Source organism: Neopelma chrysocephalum, unplaced genomic scaffold (genome assembly GCF_003984885.1).
Source record: "Neopelma chrysocephalum unplaced genomic scaffold, ASM398488v2 Primary Assembly neopelma1_22b, whole genome shotgun sequence".
NCBI lineage: Eukaryota > Metazoa > Chordata > Aves > Passeriformes > Pipridae > Neopelma > Neopelma chrysocephalum.
The window spans coordinates 56,637-76,262 of record NW_020897690.1 but is presented as its reverse complement, the minus strand read 5'-3'; the positions used below and the strand labels follow the sequence as shown (position 1 = coordinate 76,262).

The 19,626-nt window shown below is 40.1% G+C and overlaps 1 protein-coding gene across 1 annotated transcript in view; it reads right to left on the bottom strand.

Moving 5' to 3' along the window:
• Positions 1 to 17,779, bottom strand: part of CDH7 (cadherin 7) — an 85,572-nt gene extending 67,793 nt beyond the window's left edge. The window contains exons 1-2 of the mRNA XM_027677890.1: positions 17,476 to 17,779; positions 8,210 to 8,603 (exon numbers count right to left, since the gene is read on the bottom strand). Coding sequence (XP_027533691.1) covers positions 8,210 to 8,419 — 210 coding nt within the window. The 5' untranslated portion in view covers positions 8,420 to 8,603; positions 17,476 to 17,779. The remainder of the gene's footprint in view (positions 1 to 8,209; positions 8,604 to 17,475) is intronic.
• Positions 17,780 to 19,626: the final 1,847 nt, after the last annotated feature.

Sequence of the window (19,626 nt, the reverse complement as noted above, 5' to 3'; positions counted from 1 at the left end):
ATTTATTTATATCAGCAACCCCTGTCCCTGTTTTTAACTGGCTGATCCTCCTTCTTACAGTCTTGAAGTTAGGAGAGATTAAGCATTCTGACATCCCCAAACTTCTGCTCCTGGTATAGGCTGGTATTCATACCATGACCATAGTTTGGACAGCTAGGAGAGAATTAGAGTTCTCTCAACAGCATAAACTCCACTTTCTTTTCTAAGAGCTACTTGTCTCTAATTTACATGACAGTAAGTGTCTCTTCCAGCGCAAAAGTGACAGAGAAGATTCTCATAGTATAAGGTAGCTAATAGTTACTTTGAAGGAACTGAGCAACCTAGTGTATTAACATCTTTCTTCTTTCAGCAGTTCCACCATCAGTACTTAGCTCAGCTCTCTCTTCCAAGGAAATGCATAATGCTGAGAGAAAAAGATTATACTGCAGAGATTTTCCAGGATTTATCACCGGTGTATTTATGTAAAAGCCAGGCAACTGCATGTGAAGGAACCATTCCCTGATTTTTTCAGAATCTCTAAATATGTTGTCCCGGGTACTTCCTTTAACTGGTTCAAGTTAGCACTGAGACATTGACATTATGTACACAGGTACTAGTGATTACTTAAAAAAAAAAAAAAGGAAAAGGAACTTAGGATATCCAGTATAATATTAAAAAACAATGTGGAGCAAAGAAGAAATTCAAGAAATTCAGCAGAAGAATTATAACAAGGCAGCAACAGTCCTGGCAGCACTTTTAGACTATGACACCTGGAAAATACTTAATACATTGAATGAATGTCCAATGAGTCTGTAGACAGACACTTATGGCTAACATAAGGAGCATAAGAAAGGCAACATGAAAAAGGTAGTGTGACAGCAGGCTACAAGATATAAACCTTTAAAGGTGTATCTAATACCTTTACCTTCACTGGTCTGAAAGGAGATGCAGCCTTGTACTGACATAGATATTGAATAGGTCTGTACTTAGGAATTTCAACTGACTTGTCATCCATAAAGGCTGGCAAGTAAAGGCAGGAAAGAACTCTCTATTATCTGTTCATAATGTTTTAAAATGTTGGATGAATCTCATTTTCAGAAAAAATAATATTCTATCTCCATAGCAAAGAACAAGAGTGACCTATTGTTCTCAAACTATTTTCAGATGTTGACTAAGATTAGATTTCTCTGAATTCTGTCATTGCTTCTTAGCCGTCTATTGCTTCTTGCCTTACAAGACCACTGCCTCAGAGCAGGGGATACGTTTGCTTGAATTTTGCCTAGCACAATAATTCATGAATGGACTTCCTTAGCAAATACTCAGCTCTTGCAAGCTGTAGTTTTATAGCACTTTATCTCCAATGTTGTTAATACACAACTGTGACACTAGACGATGGAGGTAAAACTGGATGTTGAATGACAGCCAATAGCAAGAACTAGAGGACCAAGAACCACCTCAGGAGATGAAAAGGAGAAGGAATGTCACAACATCACTAAAAAAAATTCAGCTGAAGCAGCATCAGCTTGACTGACATCAAAACTGTATGTCTCATGCTCTCATGAAAATAAGGCATTTTCTGATAACCAGCCAAGCATACAGGAGACTTGCATCTACATATTCTTGTAAAATTAGCTTTTACTCTTTCTTTTCTATTTTGTCAGAGACCCATAAAATATAGTTTTAAATAATGCCCAAAAGAAATTCAGAGCAGAGCACTGCAGGTAGAGCCCATTAGCCTACTGAAATACAGAACTGGTATTACAGGATTATATAAATAGCACGTCTGTGCCATTGAATGAAACACTGCGATGAGGGTTACTTCATCTACGGATGTTGTCATCACCTTCACTAACCTTCCTCTTCTGTAATGGCACATGTTAAGGATCAATGTTCTATATTATATTAAGAGATCAAAAAGCTGCATGTTCTGGTTCAGTATCCCACTGTAAGTCTCTCAACTCTACTTTCACTTCTAATAATGAAATTACATACAAACTGTCTTTTAGTGCTTGAGCATGTGAAATTGTCATCATTTTAAATCCACGGCATAAAACCCTTTTCTGTATCCATGCAGCTATGTGAGAAGAGGACTTCCTGTAAAGAGGGAAAGAAGAAATTTCACAATAGCTGGGCAGGCTAATAAAATCAACCAGGAAAAAGCAGTAGATTTTAAGTTATCCTTCTGGATAATTCTTCCTGTGAGCCTTAATCTCACCATTCTCCCCAGAGACACTTTAGCCCTGCATGCTAAGTAGGAAAAATTCAGATTGTCAGTCAGCTCTCAGTTATTCGGGGTAATCCACATAAAGTATAGTATGGAATAATGCAAAGCCCCCAGTAACTATCCAGTAAAGAAAAGTGTGTGCTACTAGTGACTGGATAGAACAAGTTGAGATGGTAAATTCATACCACTGCTGTAAAACTGAAGCATCTCTTCACCAAGACCTATTCAATCCACAAAGCAAGTAAGCAGGATTTGACTATTTTGTCATTTGTTCATTTGTTTCATTTGCAGCACTTGTGGTATAAAAACATTTGTCAGGAATGGCATGTCCCATTTTACTTAAAAGGTCAACTGTTATCAATTTTCATAACACAGAAAAGCAAAGAGTTCCTGAGATGGATAAATATCAGAAATACAGCAGATTTGCTTCTTCCCTTTCTTAAACGGCCTTTGGGGAGTATATAAAACAACAGTGCTTCAAAGATTATGATAAAAGTAAAGATAACACAAATAGAAAAGGAGAAAAAAAATATAACAAAGAGGAAGTTTCTTTCTGACTTATTATGCCGTTTTCATTTTCCACAGAGAGGTCACAAAGACAGATAAAAAATAGTTGGCTTGAGTTCGGTTTGTTTGGAATTTTTTTTTTCCAAAACTACTTGGGGTGGGAAAAAAAAGAGGAAAAAATGTCTGCGCAGAGCTGTAGCTACTCTCAACCAGGAGCTGACTTGCAGAGTAGACATGAACAGGACGTTTGTGCAGGATGTTTGGAGGGACAAGACCCCAGGGCTGAAGTTGAGCAGAGAGTCCAGGTTCCTGTGACTGCCTCCAGAAGCAGCAAGAGGGACAAATCCCTTCAGGGAATTGCACCCAACCCACCTTCTTCTTTGCTGTCTGCAAATGAGGCAGCCCAGCCTCTTTTCACCTACATTTAGCCTTTGTAACATCACCCTATATCCTCTCCATTTCCCAAAGTGTCAGTAAAACTGCTGTAGAGAGATGAAAAGCTGTCTGGGCTAATTCTATGCAGAAATCCTCAGCTCCTTCATCATAGATGAAATTCCTTCAGTTTCTCAGCAGCTGATACTCCCGCAGATTGGTCCGAGTTTGACTGAGGGGCCAGCACTTCCACAGCACTCACTGACTTAAAGTGTTTTAGCAAAGGCACTCATTATCCAAGTCAGTCAAAATTCATCAGCAACATCTGAAATTGTTAGGCTACGATTCTGTGAAAAGAACTCCACTGCTGACTATATCGGTATGGCTTGATATAAGGTCACAGCACAGACAAATATAGTATGTGGATAATTATGTCACCCTACTGACACATTCACCAACACCTTTGAAAAACAAAAAATAAATACAAAAACCCAGTATCCTCCCCTGTCTGTCCTCCTTCCCTCCGAAATGATGAGGCTGAAAAAACCCCACCCACTCTCTATGCCAACAATAACATACACTTCTTGTTATTTTTTCTACTTTAAAAACCTTTTCCCCATCCTGCCTTGAAGTTCTCTTAAAACTTGTAAAACCTGCAAATTTTCTTAAATGACCCAATTTTATAGGAAAAGTTTAAGTTCGCTGCATTTTTTTCATGCTTCACTCATTCTGCACTATATATATTTTATATATATAATAATACAAATATTAACTTCTATGCACTTCTATCAACATTTGAAAACTGAATCCAACAAGCTTTCTTATTTTAAAACAGTTAGAGTAAAAACAAAAAGGCAGGTAAAATTGTACTGGAAGGCAGTGACTGGAAGTTCTAGGAAACTATACACTCAGTTTACTCGTTTAAGCTTTTTTCTTGAATTTACAATCTACAAAATGCAAATTAGAATTTATGTTTTCCTTTCGCATACATTATAAATAATACTACATGCAGGACATCTTACAAGTTCCAAGTGTTATTTTTGAGAATTACCAGTGAGTTACATATCAGCTTAATGGGTTTGTGCTCAACCAAAAGTCTGTGTCTTTTATTTCCAGTCCTTCATATGTTAGTGAGATCTCAGGGGAAAAGAAGAGTTCAACTCAGCAAAAAGCTTGAAACTGCATTTTAACTATACCTAAATTTAGAGCCATTGGAAAAGGAGTGTTGCTTTGGATCCAAAAGAAAAAAGAGAAGTCAGCCATCAATCAGCATCTCACATGGAGTTCACAGCCTTGTTTAATTTCCTCAGGTTTATTTGTGGCTTCTTTTGATTTTTTTTAACTTTTTAACAAGAAAAATGGAAGTAGTGTTGGTTGAGACTTTGTGTCATAATGCTTTTGAGGAGACTGACACTCTTGCAGCAGAACACATTAAAAGAAATGAACCCCTTCCCAAATACAAAACAAAAACCCCAAACAAAAAACCTCACAACACAATCACTCCAAAACCAAACCAACCAACCAAATAAAAAAAAACAAAAAACCAAAACAAACAAACAAAACTGGATGTCGGATCGTTATATAACAAAAACCAAAAAAGATATCAACAAAATTTTCAAGTTCTGCTTTAACTGCATCCCTTTTTGCCAATGTGTACCCATAGAAACTTCAATTACAAGACTGTATACAGCTTTTCAAATATTCAATATAATAGAATACAATTTTTCCTAAATTTAAATTGAATCATTTAAAACTGCTCTATACTATTACTTTTTTGCCCAATAGATTATATTAAAGTCATTTATATGGAAAAATACAGAATAAGGCATTTCACAAAACATATTACCAAGCAGTAGTAAACATTTTCCAGAAATCAGAAGCCAACTATGCTTCTAGCTCAATTAGCACCACAGTTAACTGCCTCATTTCCTACACAGAATGTCTGGAAGAGAATAGTACTTATCCAAACAGGTAAATGGGCTAAACAGTTAAATGCTTTAACCCTTCAAGCGAACATAACATATGCTGTGCTGATGGACAGAAAGAAATTCTATATGGTTCAGTCCACAACCTGATTACGTGCCAAGCACCTCCCAAGAGGTGCTCGGAATTACATCCAAGATGATTAAAATTTGTATCATGGAAAGACCTACATTAAAAAGAAAACAAAACAAAAAACAAAGGCACAAAATTTCTGCCACCTCTGGCTCCTATTAGTGTAAAACTAAAGGAACTCCTCCAAAGGTTTCTGCAGAGTGACATGAGAAACAGGCTCTGCTGCCTTAAGAAAAGAAATACATACGCATTTAGGAAAAAAAATAAAAAATTCTACCAATAAATGGATGTCCAGAAGAAGGCTGCAATATACCTCAGGTATGGATCTGAAACTTTGTTAAAAAAACATGAAATCACTGAAAAATTAAGTGAAATACTTGTCTTACTGAGGTGAAGAGGAATCCTGCTACATTGTTTACAAGGAATAGAATTTTACCCTGCATGATCAGGTAATTGAAGTGTCAGAATGCAGACACCCACGACCACAGAGTTAATGCTGAACATGGAATTAACATTGGTATTTCACAACTCTTGAATGATTTGCTGTGTAACCCTAATATTCTCCAAATGTTCCCTTCCAACCAGAATTGCCTAATGCTTTGTAAAATTGAATAGTGGTGGAGAGACAATATTCCCTATTGCAGCTCCATTTGCTTGAGCGTTTCTAAAGCCTTTTTATCTCACAGCCCTTAAAAGCTGGAAAAAGGTCCCTCCTTCCTGGATGTGCAGTTAGATTGGCACCCTGCAAAGCATCGTAAGGCAGTGCAGAACTGCCTTCCCTGGGAGTAGAGCACTCTGCAGAGCATGAGGCAGAGTCTGGTTGCTGTTTCCACTTCACTTGACGAGAGAAGTGAGTTATGCCAGCTTTTTGCTTCCTCTAGCTTCCTCACCAAAGGGGGAAAAAAAAAATAAACCAAAAAACCCAACCTTCCTACCCAAATCTCAGTCTTCTCAGTCCCTACCTAGCTGCAAAGGATTTGAAACAAGAACAGCAATATTTTTAAGGGGAGAAGAGGGGAAGGAAGGCAGCTGTTGCTCACTTCAGAGTGGTGCTACACATATTATGTTGACACAGAAAAGAAAATCACTTCTTCACCTTTTTGCTTCCGTGTGTGGGAACGCAGCTTCGGTCATGATTGCACCTCAGGATCCACACAGTGAAAAGCCTCTCCAGCGAGAGGGTTAGGAACTGGGCACGTCTTATCTTATAAGATGCTCAGCAAGAACTCTGTTTCCAGGAAGATGGGCTTCCTTTTGTAAGTGCAAATTTTTATCTGCTTTTCCTACAAAATGGATTGCTGGTACAAGTGTGAGTTCCTGAGCCAACAATTCATACTGCTGATACAAAAACAGGCTGGGCACAGACGGTTTCAGAAAAAAAAAAAAAGGTTTGCATTTCAAAAGATATCTGCTTATGAATGCTAGGACTCTTGTAAAGGACAGGAAAGAGCAGACTGTGAAGCTAAAAATAACAACATACATGCAAATATCATGTACTGTAGCGCTACCACAGCATTTTTGGCCATAATACAGCATTTGACTGAATACGAGAATTACTACAGATCAAAACCAGCCTTCACTCAAATATTTGGAGACACTTCTCTTCTAGGGGAGGAATTCAAATTTGCAAGCCACATCTTCTATTTTTATAAGTGGGCAAGAATGCCAAATAGGCCATTTTCAAAAGCAGAAGAGAAGTTCCAACCTGAGAACAAATTTGCCTAAAAGACAAACTCACACAGACAACCAGCAGCTGCATGGCATCAGAATGGAAACTGCTACATAACCTAAAACTTTACCAAAACTTTCAGGACTGCTGTAATTTCAGATCACATTTGTGATTCTAATACATCTTTCTTGAAGGCTCAGTTGTGCAAAGTATCAGTCCCAGTTCAGAAAAGCACCTAAACACAACCATAGCTGCAATCATGAAAGCAGTTCACCATTTAACTTGATTATTCAGTTGGCATGATTAAATTCTAAATGCTTACTGTATTAACACAAACATCAAGGTTTTGTCTCAGTAGGATGCATTAAGTAAGCTGAAATTCATTGCAGTTGCGTATTTGAAGCGGTGAATTTCAGATTACTTCATTTCCTTTTCTGCAGGCACGCTGTTGTGCCAAAAGCTGTCACTCCCTAGTTTTCTATGCATTTGCTATATTTTAACAAGGAACTCTATTTATTGATTTTGATATTACAGAGAAAAATGGGTTTTCCTTTCAATAAGATGATTACACGTAAATGTTACACAGAAACACCAGAGGGGGTTTTGTTTGTTGTTTTGTGGGTTTTTTCCCTGCATCACTGCTGAAGGAAGCATATTACCTAGTAGCACAAGGCAGTGAATGAGCTAAGTCCCAGATTCACAGCTGTGCTCACAGTGCTCCATGTGCAGCGACGGGCGCTCAGAATGAACCATTTGGGATGCCCTGATGTAAAGGCTTGCTCTGTACTGGACCTGTGCCCATCAGAGGTAAAGCCACAAGGCTGTGCTATGTGCAGAGGACAGCAAGGCCTCCAAGATGCCAATATGCCAGCCAGGCAAAGTCAAAGCAAAGCAGTAATACAGACATGCCCTCCTTTTTACTCATCATACCCACAGATGCATGATTCTTTCTCTGTTGCTTTCAGTCATGCTGATTTTTAGGGAGCAAAGAAAATAATACAGAACTTCTGTTTTCTGGGACTAGCTGTTAGCTCTTAAAAAAGAATATTCATCGTTACGTTCCTCTATTTCTATGTAAAAGAAATAAAATCTAATATAAGTAATAAATATTTTCTTTCTGTCAGTGGTGGTAAAACACTTTCATTACTGTATTCCATTAAAGAAGTAGTGCTAATATGTAGAGCTCTTAAAGAAAAATGTGAGAGGAATCTTGCATTCTTATAGGAATGTAGCGTGTTGCTGTTTTGAAGTATTAAACCTTTTTTCTTTTTCAAACTGCAAAACTGTGTTCCATCCTGGCTTAAGTCAACTATGCTGATGGAATTAAAATTTTCAGTTTGCATCATATAAACACATGAAAAAGCAAGCATCTGTACCCTCCAAAGTTTGTTTAAATGCCCTACCTTTCCTACATAGAGTGGGTCTGTACCCATGTATTCTTCCAGCACAAAGAACTGATTCCACACCCAGCTGCGTTTGGTTCTTGTCCTCCCTGATTGAAAGTAGGGCTTTGACCTGGACCTTGTGAGCTCTGCTTGATTCATCCCAGAAAGACAAAGGAAAAGAGCTAGTATCTGCAGAAAATGGCAGAACTCCACTTTGCCCAACTTCATCTTTTTTTTCGTCCGTGAAAGAAAAAACCTTGACCAAAGCGGGCACAATTCCAGTTGTCTCAGTAGCTCTAGCGTCTGGCAGGGTGTCAGCTGGGAGTCCAGAGATAATAATTTGCGGAGTGGTCGATTGGAAGATGTCACCACTGCTGAATAGCCTTCACCAAAGAAATGTTGTAACAGGTACCTATCCAGGAAAAAGATAAGAACCTTTGTCAGAATTTTTATTTTTTTTACAGAATGCAAATAATTCTTCACAGCATTCACAACATCCATGAAAAATGTTTATTTATTACTTTTCTCATCATCAATACCAATGAGTTTACATAAGAAGTCTCAGAGTTTACAGCAAACTCCTTGGATGGCATTACTACTCCTGATACAGATGTATTTATATTCATAAAGTTTTTTCCTGACTGTTCTCTTAATACACCATTTTTTCCCAGTACAAATGCGAAATTTTTTTCTCTTTAAAATAATCAAAGCAAGTGTAGTTCTTTTCAGTCATTTGATTTTATTTTTTTCTCCTCTGTCTGCTATGGTTTGCTTTGCTTGTCATTACTATGATATAATTACAAACTGGCTACAGGCAGGAAGTTGTATTAACAGCAGGGACACATCCTAGCTTAACTCTCTCCCATATAACTCAAAAGTAAAATAAAGGAGTATAAGATTAATCAGAAAAATTGACTGATTCTTAGTCACAGTACACCAGATGCTATGATTTGTTCTGATCTGAACCTGACCTGCTAAAAAGCCCTGAGTCTCCCCACTCATTTTACTACATTCCTAAAGCAAATGTCAGACATAGTAAGAAACATGTTACACTAGTCTGTATATTTATATAGAAATATGCTGAGAAAGATCAGAAGATAATGTGATTTTGTGTTTTCAATGAAACCTTGATACAATGACGAATGATTTTTCAGCACTAACAAATACAGGTTTTATCTTTTTGTGCATCTGTTTTTATTTCAAAATTTAATCATTTAATAACTGGTAGAACTCACTAAATATATAAATATATTTTTGAAAGAAACCCCTCAAACTTCAATACTTAAAGGACACTTTTTTCTGCCTTTTACAACTGTGAGCCTTCTCTACTCAAGTAAAAATGTATACTTAGTATAATGTTTTTGAAAGTATAAATTCTGTCAGAGCCAAACAGCTTTGCCTGTTGGGGAAATCACCAGGTAAACAATGCTGTCTCTGAAATGGGCATCCTCCTTGTCTGAGTGAACAATGAGGGAGACAAGAAGCAGTGGCACTACATAAGTGCCAAACATGAGGTGAAAATAAGGGTGAAATTAAAATAGATAACAAGGCATTAATTTGGAGTGAACTGCTGCTACTTAGGAAGCTATGGAAGAAAGAAGATTTCATCCTTTCTACATTTAATTAATCTAAAAAGGCTAGACATTAAATCACACACACACTAAACGTTCCAGATAGATTACCACTATATCCCTACCCACTACTATTAAAACTGAGTGAAATGTGATATCTGCTATCTGTTTTCAGTATGTCAGGCTCTTTTAGCTGCCGAACGCCTATGCATCGTGCTGCCAAAGGTACCTAGAGGGCAGAAACATGAAACAAATAAAAAGCTCTTCTGATTACAGACTGTATTTAAAGCCTTTTTATAGTAATCCCTTCTGTGGTACTGCCCTGCACCAGAAAGGCTTTGCTTAGAGGCTGGTGGGATAAACCACAAACCCACTGAGCGTGTTTGCTAAGCAGTAGCAATTTGAAAGCTTCCATATGTGAAAATCCAGTGTCTCCCTACAGGCAAACCAAAGAGAATAGGCAATGTCTTACCTAAAGACCCTAATTTTGAAAACAAGACGCTATAGTTATAAAAGACATCACTCCAACATGGACCAAGACACTTTTCACGGCGGGATTAACACGCAGGTGTCATCCTCGCTAGCAGAGCCTAGTTTGAAATGATAAATCCCAACTAGTCGTAGCTCAGTTTTGATCTGGCCCTTTGGGTAAATCACGACCATATGACAGTAATTACTGAGAGAGTGTTAAGGAGAGTAGCTATGCTTCCTCTGTGATATGTTAACTTCCTACCGCTCTGTTCAACTACTGTAAGCGTTGTTTGTAGTAGAGGCTGTTTACACATCCTTGATTTCCCCCCTCTGTGTCTAAGTTACATCATGTTAAAGACATCTGATATTGATAAACTGTCAGTTTATTTCAAAGAGGCAGCAGATTGTTATTTAATGGAGATAAAAATACAAAATGGATTTTCTTAAGAAATGTCAGTAAAACATTTACAATATGTTGGAGTCTTTTCACTAAGCAGTTTGAAATGTCTTGTTCTTGCTCTGAACAGACATTCCAAACCTAGAATTGCTCTAACCTTTATCTCAAACAGTGTTCTCTTATATCCTTTCTTTTACACCTGCAGGAAAGTATGAAAGCCACCATATGGACTGCCATGGTCCCCAGCCACACGCCACAGCACAGTACTGAAAAACGCACCCAAAATACCAACTGAAAAACAGTCCATATGCTAGACAGCACAATCTGATGAAAAGCAGAATACTCACACCTCCTGGAAAAAAAAATTGTGGTTTACTCATTCTCAAATACTTTCACCACATAGACTCCAAAATTCCAATTATTTTTATTCAGCTGTATGGCAGCACTTTCTGCTCTGAAACGCTCTTCCCTCCCTTCTTCCTCTTCTTCAGGAAAAGTCTTCCTATTCCTCTTAGAGCCCTTTTTTTAGGTTTTTATTTATAGTTCTTTCAGTACATTGCCTTTTGAGTGTGATACCTCCAAAAGCAGAAGTCTCTGATATTTAAAAACCTTTTCCGTTTTGGGAATAACTTTTTATTACACTGCATTTCATTACCTTTCTTACTTATATATATATATATACACATATATGCGTGTGTGTGTGTATGTATATATACACACATACATATTTTTACAGATTTTTTAATTAAAAAAATATTGGGGTTTTGTCCAAGCATAACTAACACTTCAACATCACCTGTTCTATGAAGTCTATAAGTACGAAGTCCACAAGTCCACATTAGCAATGTCAGAGCCTTCATAAAACTGAAAACTAAGAGCTACTGTTGGTGTTTTTTTCCTCATTAAGGCATAACTTCAGTGTTCAGGGATGCACTTGCAACAGTGGATATGACTAACACTGACAGTGATAGAGGGTATTCAGGGCTCTGATTCTAATGCCTTCACTGCCATCTGTGTTTACACATCTGAGTGTCAAGTGAAGGCAAAACTGACCTGCAACTATTTTGTACTTTTTGTTGAAAGATGCTTTTTTTATGAAATGGTATCACTTACTGCACAAATAAGACAGATTACACAGAACTGAGAAATATTTGCACTTTTAATTGATGTCATTAATTACCCTAGGACAAAATTGCACCTTTACACCCTGTTTCTGATCTCCAAAATGCTACTCCCCTCCCCAAATAGGGGCAAAATGCAATCATGTCTCCTCATTCACATGTTGCCAACATTAAAAAGTAATTTAGGCTTTAAAAATAAAATTATCTGCTGGTATGTTTAAAGCATTAGGCTCTAGCTTTCACATCTGAGCTTGTATTCCCTACTTTCTTTACATACAGTCCTGGCAATCAAAAATATGAAAAATATAAAGCAAAAAAACTGGTGGGTAATTTGAAGAGTATGTTATGTGATCTGTAGAGTGTACATAGCATGTCTTTGCTGAGCAGTAACATGCTGTCCATGTGAACCGCTGTAAGAATAAAAACTAAAAAATCCACTGGATAGCTAAACTCTCATATTTATGTTCTCAAATAGCTGGCTGATACATAAAACATCAGATTGAAAATATACACATTTGAAAAAATAATAACCTCTTTATTCAATATATATCATAAAACTTACATTTTCTTCCATCTGCTGTACAAAAAATTAAACTATATTTAAGCCACAGTCTAGTAGGAGAAGTGTTCTGATGTACACTGCTAATCTGAAAAATGTTACTACTTTACTTCGTCAAAACAATCTGCTAGTGTCAAAAAGACACTAAGACACTATTATGCACTGTCTCTGAGGGGCAATCTTGATTTGTTGAAAACATTCAGATCATGAATAAGATCCTCAGCTTTAAGGAATAGTCCCCCTCACTGCAAGCAATTAAGGGTAATTTACACCCACTGAAAATCTCTCTGAATATTTTGCTTTGCTCTATAATTCCTAAAACAACACATCATGACTTGTCTTCCCTGTTTGTGTGTAGCAATGAGCAGCAGTAGATAAGGACAAGTCTTTAGTCTCAGAGATATCCTCTTGGAAGCCCTCTTTCCCCACTGCTGAGATTTCCCCAGCCCTGTAGGGCAGTTTGCTGAAGGCTTTTGAGATCATCTTTGCACCACCTAACCTTTGCAGCCAAAATGCAAATTCCTGCAGACTTCTGCTCACACATTGCTACCAGTGTCACAGTGCCAGCTTAATCTATGAACCATATCATTTCCTTGTCAATCTCTTCAACCCAACAGGGAATTTTGCCCTTCAGCGTATTTTGTCCTGATGTCTTTCCAATGCAAAATGCTTCAGGAAGACCTGGAAATCCAAAACCTTTTCCATTACTGAACTCCACCAGTCTGGATTGCATTTCTCTATTTTGAAGTCTTGCTGTCAGCCCAGGGCACTCATAGAAGATGTAACTCAAGAGTTTACCACTCCTACTGCCTTCTCTTCCCTCTTCCTTCCCTCTGCCGCATTATCCTCCTCTCATCAAACTGCCTCAATTTTTGATAACATTGCAAAATTTACTGCATAAATCTGGACATCGCTGACTCTGAAAGTGCACCCCAGCCATTATCTGCTAGTAAATCTTGCTTTCCTTGGTTAACAATGCACAGTTATCCCACACTTGCTTGTTTTTTCTCTACTTTAGTCATTCGGTAAAACCAGACCCTGGGTGTTCAAATAATTCTGAGGGTGACTGTTGCCACTGGATCTTGAACCACGATGCCTTAAACACAGTGGAATCAGCAGGTGAGCCTCCTGACAGCTGAACTGCCTCACTGAAATATTTATGTTTTGACATTCAATTTTACAATGTCCATTGGACAGGGTGTTACATTCAGTGGCAGAGAAAATTCCCCTTTGTTACAAGCCTGCAGCTCCTCCATGTCACACATCCTAAGTATTACAGGAGACTCCTTCATGGGCACAGGAACTATGTGATCCTTGAGACAAAAAGGTTTAGAGAAGATAACGTGTCTAATTATGGTGTCAGTTGCATTGTTTGGTTATCACTTCTTTCAGGGAAAGCAAAAAAAAACAAATAGTGAGGGTGCTTTGGAGCAAGTGAAGTGGGGACCCTTCGATGAAATAAGCTCTGCAAGTCAAGGCAGTACAATGAAACCTATTAATTCCCTGTGCCAGATGACATTACATCTACAGACCACAACCTCCTGCCGCTAACTGGCCTAAATATTCACTTGGGAGATCTGTAAATGTAGTGCACATCCTGCAGTCTGCATCTGGTTATCAAGCAAAAAACTATCACTGCTCCAAACATATGGCGCTGTTACACTAAACTGGCTCCAATACCCTCTGACTCAGGTGAAAGGACCTGATGATGCAACAGAAAAACACTAGGCACACTTCATTAATGATATGGCTTAAAAAAATGCACAAAAAAAAACCCAGGCAAGAGCTTTTGGTCTTTTTTACAGCTCTGCAGTTGATCACAAGACAGAACGTGGCTAGAGTGTTAAATTGTTTGGGTTATTGGTGTAGGGAGGAATGCACCCAGATATTGGTAGGTGGTTTTTTTCACCCAAGAAAAATTTACAAAAGAAAGATATTTTTTTAATATCATTTTCTCCATGTGAAAGTGCTTTGTTGGTTTTTCACCTTGCAACAGTACATTTGAAACATCTAAGTTGCTGAGAAGGATTATGCTAATTTGATCAGTTATTGAAAAGAAACGCCAGCAGTATTTGTGGATCTGGGACCAATCAAGACAAATATTTAAATTTGCACAAGCTCAATTTCTGCAGCCTCATTTCAGCTGAGGAACTTCGCTTAATGCCTAGGGATAATTTTCTTGCAGAACCGCTGAATTCCCAGAGGAGGCACTCCTGCATTACTGCTTAGAGTTAAACCTGGTTTGACAGGAAGAACTGAAGTAACCATCTATTTTATGCACCCTTCCTCAGCTAGAATTTAATGATTTTTATTGTCACAAGAAAACAATACCCAGCAGTAGCATGAAAAAATGTGTGTGATAAACTAAAGGAAACTGAATGCCTCAAGAAAGGCCTTCATTGAAGAACTGCTGAACACATCAGATACTGAAGGCAATAGCAAAAAAACACACACAGAAACTTACTAGCCAACCCATCACTAAAACTGAGTTCCAAGCAGTATACTCATCTGTAAACAACTTGAAGTTTAAAATATTTTCTATTTCTATCACACATTGGAGTCAATTTATGAGTTGAATCCCTTTGAGAAAAGGCTTAGCCTGGCTTATAGCAAAATAGGAATTTAACTTAGACTAGAACAACGTAAGGTCTTGCATTAATAATGATCTCCTTCAGCCAAGTCTCTGATTGCTGAAGAAATACAGAAGAACGTGGACACAGCGTATACACGTACACAGTCATACATGAAAAGGATAGGTGAAAATCTATATCATAGGTGAAATTCTCATCAGACAATTCACAGTTAATCTGCAGTTATACAAATGCTTTACAATTACCCTTTTATATGAAAAGATAAGAATTATTTGCTATTAAATCAATAGCTAATAATCAAGAGTGCTTTGCTATCAAATCAATGAAAGTAGACAAGAGAGTTGTGAGACTGTCATCTGACTCTTAACACAATTCTAATGACCTACATCAGCTTTTAATTACAGTAAAGTCTCCCATTATAAGGGTGAAATGCCCCTTGATTAAAACTGCAATCTTTATTGGCTTTTTGCAAGAAAACAGTCTGTTTACTGAAGTTTGTAATTTCATTCACATTAACTGACATGCATTTATAACATGCAATGGTAGATCAGATTATTACTTCTAACATTTTCCTAGTATTCCAGGTAGTTTTAAGTCTTTATTAAGTACTTAAACCCTATATATTGCACATACTTAATATTAATAAGTTGTCAGAGTCAGGTTTTAGCTCCTTTGCTTTTCTTGCCTTGCTGTGGATTTTACTGCAATTGCTTTTTAAATCTCACTTAGCCCTTCTTCACTATTCTAAAAAAAGTGTGTCTAGATGCCTAGGTAGATGCCCTGGTCGGTACTGACTGGAAAGCTATAAAACTGTGTACAGGGACTTTAAACAGGATGACACATTTGGTCCCTGGATAGTTCTTTGGGTTTGTTTAGTGGGGTTTTTGCTCTTTTTTTTTCTCTAAATATAATACATACGTTGCCCTGAACTAGCTCTAATGAAGCACAATCATATAACTTCTAAACATCCTCACTTCACTTCTGCATCTTTAAAACTTTTATGATACCGCTGAGAGAAAGTCAACATGACTTTACAGCTGATCTTTATCTGTTGACCTGTTGTACCTTCAGAAGCTATATTCTAAGCAAACTTAATTTAGTTATGCAACTTTCATGCTACTGCCCATCTGAACAGCTCTGCACTTGGTATTATGTAGATGCACTTGGTATCATGTAGACCTATCTTTTTCAGGAAGAGAGTAAGTACCTAGCTTTTACCAGTAACAATTCCCTGCAAACTTCAAATATAATAACACAGAAACTATTAGTATATGTAATGAGGATAGAAAAGTCAAGTCACACATCAATGCCAATGAGAGACTTTCAGAAACTAGCATGCTTAAGAGTTTGGCTCTTTTATGTATTTATTTATTTATTTGTCCTGGAAAAACAATTTATTTTCTGCAAAGCTGCACAATCACCTATGTTTTAGCTGAAAAATGGCAAGGCAGTATGTCTTGTTAGAGAGACTATGAAGCATACTCTGCCCTTTCAAGTCTCTGACTTGAGAAGTTATCTATCAGAACACAAGATTTTTCCTTGCAATGGGAAAAAAATAAAAGTATCAGCATTTCAGTTTCCAGAATCAGAGCACCTCACTAGTCTCCATCTCCCATCCCTCCCTAAATCCCGGGGAAGACATCGTTTGCGGAATCCTGGCTTACCTGAACTACCTCACCTTTTGAAAGCATGAGTATAAAAGCTAAATCATATCTCAAAAAGTGTTTGTTTTTTTTTGCTCCATTAGCAAGTAGAAGTCTGAGGATCCAGATCACAAACCACTTGCTACCTCTGCACACAGCCTATTGTAGGAAAGCAGGACATCAGGACATGCCCGTGTGTGTGGAGATGTGGATAGACGGCGGGGAGGGGGGAGGACGGGGCAGAGGGGGAAGGGTCAGTATCACCCTAGCACTGCAGAGCTAGCCTTACCAGCTGAATACTAATCAAAGAAATAGCTCCCATAATTTCAACGTTTGCAAACTCTAGAACATCCTTGACATAAAAGGACGAAAGCTCTGGGAAATAACTCAGGAAATTTCCTTGCCTCAGTAATTTTTTACACTGTAACATCACTGCCGGACTTCAAGGCCAAGCAAGACAGCCGCTTTGGCTTGGCAGAAAGGACTGAGACAGTCAGGACTTTGTGCTTCCTCTATTTTGCAGAAGTCCGTGGTCCTCCCTTCCCCCACCCCACTTCTCCGCTTGTCTGTGAGACTTCTCCAAAGAGTCAAGAGTGATGCTATTGTTCTCTAATTTCTCACAAGGTGCGCACACGCCTATAGTCCCAATGCTCTCACTTTCCACGGTCTCCCCGCCACCCCTGGTGCCGGTGGTCCCGCGGCCGGTCCCCGCCGCGCTGCCCGGGCCGCCACCAGCGGGGGAAACGCCAAACTTACCCGCGGCCGCGCCGGCCCCGCGGAGCCGCGGCCCCGCTCCGGGCAGGAGCCGCTCCGGGGCGAGCGGGTGCGGACGAACAGCGCACAGCCCTTTTCCGCAACTGCTCCGACCGCCCTCTGCCTACACGGGAGGGGAAGGAAGGCAGGGAAAGGCACAGGTGCAGCCGGCACTTACCTGCTCCCTCACTCCCTCGGCTTCCCGGCGCGGTGAGTATTTTAATCCCAAGGGCCACCGGTTCCTCCGCGGCGAAGTGCTGGCGGGATGCTCCCGGGCGGAAGGGGTCGGGCTGCGGGCGGCGGGGCGCCCGCCTGGCATGAGGGCTGCGCGCCCGCCCGCACACTCGCCCGCACCCACGGAGGAAGGAGCGCTGCCGCCGCCGCTCCGGTCCTCCTCCTCCTCCTCCACCACGGCACGGCGCGGCGCGGCCAGCCGCTGGGCACACGGCGGGAGAAGTAGGTGTCTGTGCCAAGCCCAGCTCCGACTGGGTGCGGATCGTGGCTGCGGGAGGAGGAGGAAGAGGAGGGAGGGAGGGAAGGAGCGGGGAGGGAGGGAGAAGGCAGAGGAGGTGGGGATGCTGCTCAGGGCAGGGGATATCACCGCTCGGCGGCCGGAGTCGGCTGCCAGCTCCGTTCGAGGGCGCCCGGAGACGGCACAGGGACTCTTTGTACCTCCCGAAGACCCAGCGGTGGCTATTGAAGAGGGATCCAGGGAGCAAGCAGCCTGCCCGGCTCCAATACCCCCCCCCCCTCCCGCCTTTCCTCCTCCTCCTTGACAGGATATACAGATGGAGTCCTTTGGATAAAAATCAGGAGCCGGGCTAGGGGGTGGGGCGGGAACCAATCTCTCTCCCGATTTGCATTTGAAACGCGGAGCTGAAGGGAGAGACTTTAAGATTTTTTTTATTATTATTATTTCTCCCCCCGCAACCCACCACGCAATTTGTCCTAGAAACTGCAATCGACTGAGCCCCCGAGGCGTGAAGACAAAAGTCGCAAAACTAATCCCAACTTGCGGAGTCCCTGCTTTACAGCTTTGCCCTTTCAGCCTCCACTTGCGAACCCCACACTCCCTGGCCCGGCCCGTCTGCCTGGCTGGCGGGGGGCAGCCGGGGGCACTGGGCCGGACCGGGGTCCCCTCTCCTGGTCTCTTGGCCGCGGGGTGGCTCTCCCAACGCAAGGGCACGGACCCACCACCGACCTGCTCTGGGGACCTAAAACCTCGCACCCCTGCTGCCCTCTGTCTCCCTAGTGCTGCTGTCACGCCTACCAGGCCACTGTTTAAACCGCGGGGTGGCGGGGAGCTGGTGGGGAGCTAGGAGAGGAAGATGAAAAAAAAAAAAAAAGTGGAATAACTAAACCAGGTGCTTTCATAGAATAAACGGTGGAGAGAGGAGAGTCTGCGCACCGGCAGCAGGAGAAGGCGCAGTGTCACGCGGGGGCTAGTGGCCGGCAGCACCCACGCACAGCCCCGCAACTCCGGCGCTGCCGGAGATGCCGCTGTGGGAAATGAGTACCTGCTTTGTTTGGACGTGGTCAGGCTGGGAAAGCGGCAGCACAAACTTTCTGCTTCATTTCAGCACTGCTGAAGCCGTTTGGGTCTGCAGAACGAAACAGATCTAAAACTGAAACGCGATCACTCAGGAGTCAGGACGCGTCCTGGGAAAAAAAACCAAAAAAAAAAAAAAAAAAAAAAACAGAGGTTCCAAATGTCGGCGAAGCTGCTGAACTGACATTTTCCATGGACAAAAATATTTTTAACACATACTGTTTTTAGAACAATGGATCGTACCAAGGACAGCTGTAAGAGATGAACCTTGGCCAATGTCTTTTGATTTATATTTACCAGAAAGGCATTCTCAACATGCTATGAACAAACTAATAACGTGCATATATAATTAATTTTCATTCCTATTATACACTATACTACGAAGTGTGTTGTCAACACTAATAAAGTAATGTTAGGATAAAGACACTTCATTAAAAAACCCCACAAAACAATTGGTTTGGATCAAAAAGGATTTTTAAAAAATAATTTTAATTTCTGAATTTATTTGGATACACAAATGCAGCATGCATGACTATTTTAATAAATGTAATATGTAACTGCTCTATGTTACTTGTCTTTTAGCTTCACTTTCAGACGTGATTTTCAATGTCACCCTTCTAATCAGAGGGAGGCAATCCCAACATCGTGGCATTTGTGAACTGAAGAAGTGGTTTAAAGAGAGCAACTAGAAGCAATCTTCATTCTCCAAGTTATGGAACATCTGAGTGCATGGGTACAACTTAATAAGATGTATTCAGGCAAGAAAATCTTGAAACATGA